Raw genomic sequence first — 8,080 nt, 5'->3', positions numbered from 1 at the left:
TCCTCCTTTGTTTCTTTGGACCCACGGCTGAAGATACTCTGTCAAACACTTAGAGAAGCCATTAGTCCTTTAATTATATCATCAACATCAACAAAACCCACTTAGGGCTTGATTGCACTTACACCTGTACCAAGTAAGAGTAGCCAAAGCAGTATTCAGCTCTTTACTATAGTCTACTGACATATTAATATTCATGTCTTAATGCCACAACCTTGAATTATAGAGATATAAATGTCATCTTTTAAGCAAGCTTCCATCATATCAGATAAAAGTAGATCCTGGTACTAACACTAAGTTTGAAATGACCCATAGACTGTGTTACAGTTCCTACTTCATAAACTATACCCAAACCTTTCACTATTAACACAACTCATGAAACAAGATTACATAGAAACAATGGGGGAGCAGAATCTATTAGCTTGCTGAGAAGACTGAATGACAACCCGATAGCTTCCTCCTTGAAGTAGTCCCCAAAAGACCAACTCCCAAGCATTTCCATGAATCGATGGTAAGTAGTGTCGCTTCTGTAGTGATCAATCACGTCATTGTCACCACTTGCAATAATGCACCTCAGCGAAAACTAGGTGCGATGCCTCCCTCTAACATTAAGGGTCCCCTTGAACCATTTGAAAATAGGAGAAAAACGTCAGATGAACCGTGTCCAGCGGCCACTCCAACGACGGTGCTATCGCCATTACCAGGGATCAATGTTTTAAATAGCGGGGTATTTAACGGCGACCTTCTCCAAAAGCTATAGCAGGATATAGCAGAAGGGCGGTTTTATACAAAACATAATTTTTTTTAATGAATTATGCATGGAAATATTTAACTAGACAAAAATTTTATGAACACAAATACTCAAATACATGTAGAATATCTAGGAGAATATGTTTTTAAGTCTATTATATTGGAACCAACGACACATGTACAATATCTAGGAGAATATGTTTTTAAGTCCATTATATTGGAACAGATTGTTTCGAACAGTTGAGAGAGGTTGGAGAGAGCTCGGCTTTGGAGAAGGGACACACTAGGGTTTTCAACAAGTGGAAATGAGTGGGAGGAGTTCCCTTGTCTTCATGCCCTTGGGACACTTATATAAGCAATGACTATTTACATATGGCCCCTTGGTGGGGTTGGATTTCATATGACACTACTCTAGCTACTAGTTGGGCCTCTTCTAGGGCTCCCCCAACATCGCCCCCGACAAACATTTCAGTGGGAGGGGCTTCACCAACACTTCAACTTATACAATGACTCACCCACACCAACACTTTGACATGAGGGGTCTTAGTATCATCTTCAGCCACCGCAATGACTAACCTTTGATGCCAATAGGTAGAGGGACTTCTCCAACATCTTTGATGTTAGCACCAACAACATATCATAGTCAATATCTTTAGCAACTACAACAACTTGCCTCTGCTAAAACTTTGGCATGAGGGGCTTCGCTGACATCTTCAGGATCTACACCAACATTGCCTTCGTCAACACCTTTGGCATGAGGGCTTTTGCCAACATCTTTGACATCCACCACAACTTGCCCCTGCCAAAACTTTGGCAAAGGGGCTTTGCCAACATCTTTGGTAACAATGGTGGCTCATCTCCACCAACACTTTGGTAGGAGGGGCTTCGCTATCATGTTTGGCTGCTATAATGGCTCAAGAGCTAGGGGAGCATACTAGAGGACCCTACAATCCGTAGGGTGAAGTCTTTTGCCCAATGTTTATGAGAGGAAATTTGGAGGCTTCATGGAAACCTTTAGCTACGACTACGATGACTACAACCATTCATAAAGAAAAGGCATGTCTCCATGCGAAGCCTTAGACAAGAAGGGCCTGAATGCGAAGATCTACATGCCGAGAAGGTCCTAGAGATGAAGATATACACAATGAGAAGGTCCTAAAGGCAAAGATCTACACGTTAAGAAGGTCCTAGAGATGAAGATCTACATAAGGAGAAGGTCCCAAAGGTAAATACCTGTGCGTTGAGCGAACCTAACAATCCATGTCACAGAAGCGATTGAGGAAGCCGAAGCTCGTATATGAAGATACCAGGGAGATTGACATAGAAGCACTTAGAGTAGCAACCTTAGTTAGCACTTGTATAGGCTAGAGTCGTGTGCATGCTCTTTTCTCCATGCCCATTTTCCCACAAGGTTTTGGGATGATATTTTTAGTGAGGCACACATGCATAGGTTGCAAAGGGCATTCCCCGTGACCAGGGTTTGAGTTCTATTTACGCCTCTTCTAGTATGAGCATCTATTAGGTCATGTTGTACCGGGAATAACCCAATAGCTGAGGGGCTACTATTAAGGAAGCCCATGAGGTATTAAAAGCCCTAGTTTGGTTTTAGATAATTGATGAAACCTTAGTGTACTAACCCTTTGCTCTAGGTGATATGAGAAAGGTTGGTACACAGCAAGTGGTGGAGCTAGATGATCGCACTTATGGTGATGGAAGTGGCCAAAAGATGAGATCAAGAGCTCCAACTTGGAAAAGAGGAAAGAGAAAGACAAAAATGAGCTCAAGACAAAGGTATAATTGATAGGGCCATTTTTGTTTCGCCAATCAAGATAACATAGAGGGTGTGATTGTGTTTAGGATAGATAGCCGTACTATGAAGAAGGGAAAATCATGGTTAAAGCGGTTATCCAAGTGCCACTAGGTGATGTCATTCATGTATATGCATTAGGACCTAGTGTGGACTAACTTAACCCTTGGAACTTGGCTTAAAATGTTGCTAATTGACGTACACATGTGTTGAAATACTTGGAGTTGCACACATGCACAAGGATTGAAGAAAGAAGTTGAAGAGGAGGTGTTCAGGGGCTCCGCACACTGGTTGGGGTGGAGTCCAGACCATGGCGCATGGGTCCGGTACTCAACCTGGCCTAGCCTGGCATAGAGGAGGCGTAGGCTCCGGACTCTGCGTGGCTGAGCCTTTGAACCATGGCCGCAGGGTTCGGTTGCTAACCCTAGTACATGTGGCATGCTGGCGTTCTCTGGACTTAGTCCGGAGGTGGGTCCAGACCATGGCGCAGTCCGAAGAATTATTTTCAATAAATAGAGACTAGCCAAAACCGTTCAGACTTAGTGGCCGTTGGTCTGGAGGCAGGGTTGAGACTCAGTCCGGAGTCAATCTTGGCTCTCTAGACCTCTCTGTTGTGGTTCCGACTGTGGTGGCGTTTGGTCTAGACCCACGGTCCGAAGGCTTAGTCCAGAGCGTGGCAAAGCGGCGTTGGTGCGGCAACGGCTACTTGGACATGTGGCGCTCGCAGATTCAAAGTGGGGAGGACCTGGACCGGTGGAGCTTGGTCCGTACCATGGGTCCAGAGCTCGGTCCATAGGTCCCTTGACAAGGTAACGGCTAGTGAGCCACTTGGGGCTATAAATAGAATTTGGCCAGCTTGGGCTCACACTCTTGGACACTTTGATCATTGATACATCCTTGTGAGCTAAGCCAAACCTCTCCCACTCAATCTCTTGCTTGATTGTGCATCTAAGTGAGTTGGGAGTTATCCAAAGTGCATTTGCTTGAGTGATTGTATCTAGTGGCACTTGAGGATCAATTTGTTGCGGTTTTCTTGTTACTCTTGGTGGTTGCTGCCCCAAGATGGCTTGAAGCAGCGGAGGTGTTTTGGCACGAGTTGGTGATTGTTCGTGGCCACTCCCGATAAACTTGTGATAGGTTCTTGGGCTTATTTCCCGGTGAAGCGCCAAAAGCTGCTCTAGTGGAATGCTCGTGACTTGTGTACCCCCATCTTGTGTTGGTTCTTACAACCTCCCTATTGTAGGGTTTGGCTTGTGTGTGCCAATTAGCGCATGAACCACCAAGTGAGTGTGTCGTGACAATGGGGACGTAGCTTGCCGGCAAGCAAGTGAACCTCGAGATAAATCTTGGTGCCAATTGGATTTCTTTGTTATTGATTTATCTCTTGCCGGCTCGGTATAATCCACTACTCCTCTTGTACTTATATTTTTAGTACTACTTGTATAGGAGTAGCAAACTAGTGTAGCTTAGTTATTTAGCTAGAGGTAGTTAAGTAGCACTTCTTGTTCTAGCTAGCTCACTAGCTTAGTTAAGTAGTGACATAGCCTTTGTGTGCCTTAGAGATCATAAATAACTAGAATTGTAGATAGGTGGCTTGCCGTTTGAATTATAGCTGGAGCAAAACCGCATTTTGTCATTTAGTTGTCTAATCGGTTGTTCTAGTGTTTTGTAGATAATTTTTATTAGGCTAACCCCTCCCTCTAGCCATTTAGGACCTTTCAAGTGGTATCGGAGCCATAGTCACCGTTGATTAAGGCTTAACAACCTACGATGTCAAAATGACTCAAATCGACCTTATAGGGAAGCCACCACGCTTCGATAGCACAAGCTATGACTACTTGAAGAGAAAGATGTGTGCACACTTGAAATCAATCAATAGAAAGATATGAGAAGTTGTGGAGAAGGACTTTGCGGTGCTTGATCCATCAAGTCCAACCGCAAGAGAAGAAGAAAAGCTTCAACACAATGACATTGCTATCAACCTCTTATATGAAGCTCTTGATTTGAAGGTGTTTGAGCAAATCAAGGATCTTGAGAGAGCTCATGATGTGTGGACAAGATTAGAGGAATCATATGAGGGCACCAAGGCAATGAAGGGTGCCAAGCTATACATGCTGAAGGACAAGTACTCATCATTCAAGATGAAGGAAGATGAAACAATCCCAGAGATGTTCCATAGGCTCCAAACAATTGTCAATGATTTGAAGAGCCTAGGAGAGAAGGTGGAAAACAAGGACTTCTCACACCGGTTCTTGAGATGCGTACCACCAAAGTTTGACACTTTGGTGACTATTCTTGTGAGAGATGACTTGGATACAATGACCCCAAACCAAGTACTAGGTGATGTGGTCACACAAGACATACCGTGTGGAACGGGATGGGGACATCAAAGATGAAGAAGAGAAGAAGAAGAAGAGCGTAGCATTCAAAGGCCGGCACATCATCCAAGAGCAAGGACAAGGCAAAGAAAGAAGTATCTAAGTGATGATGAGCAAGCTAGTGGTGTTGATGAAGATGAAGAAATGGCTCTATTTGTGCACCGGTTTGGCAAATTCATGAAGAAGGGCTATGGTGCAAAAAAGAGAAGAACACATCTAAGTGTTGCAAGAAAGAGAAGAACACATGCTGTCTGCAAAACTGCAAAATGTTGTCCTAGTTCAGCAGCCATTTATCAAGCAAAGTCATTGGTATACCGAGCCTTCTGGAAGAACACATCTATATGATTCCTGATGCAAAGTCAGTGGCAGTTGAACAAGTCTTCACGCGATAGTTTATTGAAATCCCTGTCTTCAGATCCCAAAATTCAGCAAGAGGCCAATTCTGCAACGAACAATTCAGATTCACACAGAAATAAAGAGGGACTACTAAATGGTAGACTACAGTTTGGACTGACCAGAAACTGTTCCTTTATCTAGTATCTTTTTCATGGAAACAGAGGGCGCCAAATTGAAGCAGTTAGACACCACATGCTGGCAACAAAAATGCAAATTGCAGAGTAACTATCCACGTCCCAGCATCAACTCTGTAGAACACAAAGTTTGGATGCTGAGAAACTCTGAAACACATGCATATGAAGTTAGAAGGATGCAAACTTTATGCATCTCCAAAGTTGCAGGAATGCCAGAAATCTGTACAAAACAAAGTTTGTCATAGAGTATAATAATTTAGTAATCACGGTGTTTTTGGTTTTGAACCAAACCATGGATGCTCATTGCTGTTATTAAGAAAGAATGTGCTAAACTGAAGCAGATCGACACCACATGCTGTCTGCAGAACTGCAAAGTGTTGTCCATGTTCAGCAGCCATTCATTCTGGAAGAACACATCTAACTGAATGTTTGAATTACAAAAACTCAAATTCAGTAACTTCTGCGTTACAGAAGTTTCAGAAATATGTTGAGCGCAATTTTGAATACAGAAGTTCCAGAAATCTGTTGAGCGCAATTTGAATACAGAGTTTTGATCTATATGATTGCTGTTATGTTATGTAATCATGTTTTTAAAGCGTGATAAAAGCATCGATGTTCGGGTGTCTGAACCCATATCGCTGCTTGCCAGCAGACACCGTCACCAATGAATCTGGTACTACTATTATATGCATATATACACAACAGAACGGCATGTACATATTGTTTCGATTCAGGAATCTGGACTACCAAAATTCAGAGATGCTGTAGATTCAGCTGAGATGTTCACGGCAGAGCACAGACAAAAGGACCAGTAAATTTCTTCTCAGAAATCGATTCGATGATAATGCAATTTACAGTACGTCTCAACATTACATAAGCGATTACATGACCTGCTCGTTTGAATAGACTGATCAGATCTTTAGTTCTTTACATCCAAAAATCGAAGGACTCTTTCATCAGGTTACACACACCGCTGGAGCAGTGGAGCGACGAGCAGCTGCTTCTTGGGCAACGCCGATTCCACCTCTTCGTTCCTGAGCAGCTCCATCGCGTCAACCTTGGCAAACCATGGGTGTTTGAGCGCGGCGGTCGCCGTGAGCCGCTTGTCGGGGTTGCACGTCAGGAGGCCATTAAGGACCTCGAATCCTTGCTGGGACAGCACTGCCTCAGGGAACATCTTGCGTAAGTGGTTGTCATGATGCACGTCGTCTAGTATCGGCAGCAGTTCGGTGGCGAACGGCGTGGACGAGAACCACGGCCAAGTACTGTCGTCTGGGTAGCCGAGCACGTCGAAGATCGAGCGGGCCTGTCCTTCCTCGTCGCGGCCATCCTCGAATAGCACCTGGCCATTGATGAGCTCAGCCATGACACATCCCAGCGACCAGGTATCGACGAGCGCGTCGCAGTCGGGCTTCTCCAGCAGCACCTCGGGCGCCATGTACCACAGCGTGCCGTCCGGCTCGTACGTTGACGCCTCGGACATGGACATGGCGAGCCCAAAGTCACAGATCTTGACGGCCTTGCCATCGTCGCTGATGAGGATGTTGTCGGGCTTGATGTCGCGGTGGATGATGCGTTCCTCGTGCATCTTCTCGGCGCCCGTCAGCAGCTGCCACATGATGGTGCGCACCGTGGCCTCCGGGAGCGGCAGGCCGCCGCGGCGGGGCTGAGCACGGAGGAACTTCTTGATGCTTGGCCCACCGACGCACTCCATGACGAGGCGGAGCTCCGTGGTGGCCGGATCGCGCACGAGGCCGTGGACGCCGACGATGAACGGGTGGCCCCCGCACGCCTCGTGTAGGCGCGCCTCCCGCAGCAGCTCCTCGGGACCGCCGCCGTCGGGCTCGGTGATGCGCTTGATGGCGACGGTCTCGCCGGTGACGCGGTGCCGCGCCTTGGCGACGGCGCCGAACGCGCCCTTGCCGAGGCAGCACATCTCCTCGTAGTCGTCGGTGCTGCCGAAGGCGTCGACGTGGCTCCTCTTGTTGTAGGTCGTCGCCCCTGCGGCGGCGGCGACGCCCGGACGACTCGCTCCCGTCGCCGGCGTAGCGCTGCCGGGTGAAGAAGTGGCAGATCCCGCTGCCTGCTCCCTAGTCGGTGGCAACATCTCGGAGGGATCGAGGTCAGCTGGGAGGACGGCGTTCCGACTGATCTGGGGTCTGGGCGGCGGAGAAGGAAGGGGTTTTAATTTGGCCAAGAGTCTGTTATCGCTTATCAGTTACGGTTACGGGTACGTATCCGACACGCTAAAGTTTAGCGACACGTAAAACCAGCTAAGGGGCTGTTTGGACACGTAGTGCTTGTTTAGTTCCCAAAAACGCTAAAGTTCGGCGGTGGGACCCGGCGGTGAGGGTGCAGCGGCTGCGAGAAGCGCATCATCGGCAGCGCCAAGCGAGCCGGCGCCGCCCGCTCACGTGTCGATTGGACGACTCGCAGCCGCTGCAGGCTCCGGAGGCTTGACGCGGCGACGGCAAGGCCCTGGCGCCGGCCAGGATGCCACCACCGACAGCTGCTCGCTCGTCCACACCGCTGTAGAGACCGAGCGGCCGAGGGCCTGCAGATCGCTCCGCCTCCGCCGACCATCGGGGCCGGGCAGCTCGCTCGACGACATCGCCGGC

The 8,080-nt window shown here is 47.5% G+C and overlaps 1 protein-coding gene across 1 annotated transcript; it reads right to left on the bottom strand.

Moving 5' to 3' along the window:
- Positions 1-6,423: 6,423 nt before the first annotated feature.
- LOC136536389 (putative cyclin-dependent kinase F-2) lies at positions 6,424-7,569 on the bottom strand. Its single transcript, XM_066528700.1, has one exon. The coding sequence runs from the start codon at positions 7,567-7,569 to the stop codon at positions 6,424-6,426; it is 1,146 nt and encodes a 381-aa protein (XP_066384797.1).
- Positions 7,570-8,080: the final 511 nt, after the last annotated feature.

The sequence above is a fragment of the Miscanthus floridulus genome, chromosome 2 (assembly GCF_019320115.1).
Source record: "Miscanthus floridulus cultivar M001 chromosome 2, ASM1932011v1, whole genome shotgun sequence".
Lineage (NCBI taxonomy): Eukaryota > Viridiplantae > Streptophyta > Magnoliopsida > Poales > Poaceae > Miscanthus > Miscanthus floridulus.
Note: the sequence above shows the minus strand (reverse complement) of the source record. Positions and strands in the feature narration are given on the sequence as shown.

What these genes read in the sequence shown, in the direction of transcription:
- LOC136536389 (XM_066528700.1), bottom strand. Translation starts at nt 7,569, where the DNA reads ATGTTGCCACCGACTAGGGAGCAGGCAGCGGGATCTGCCACTTCTTCA.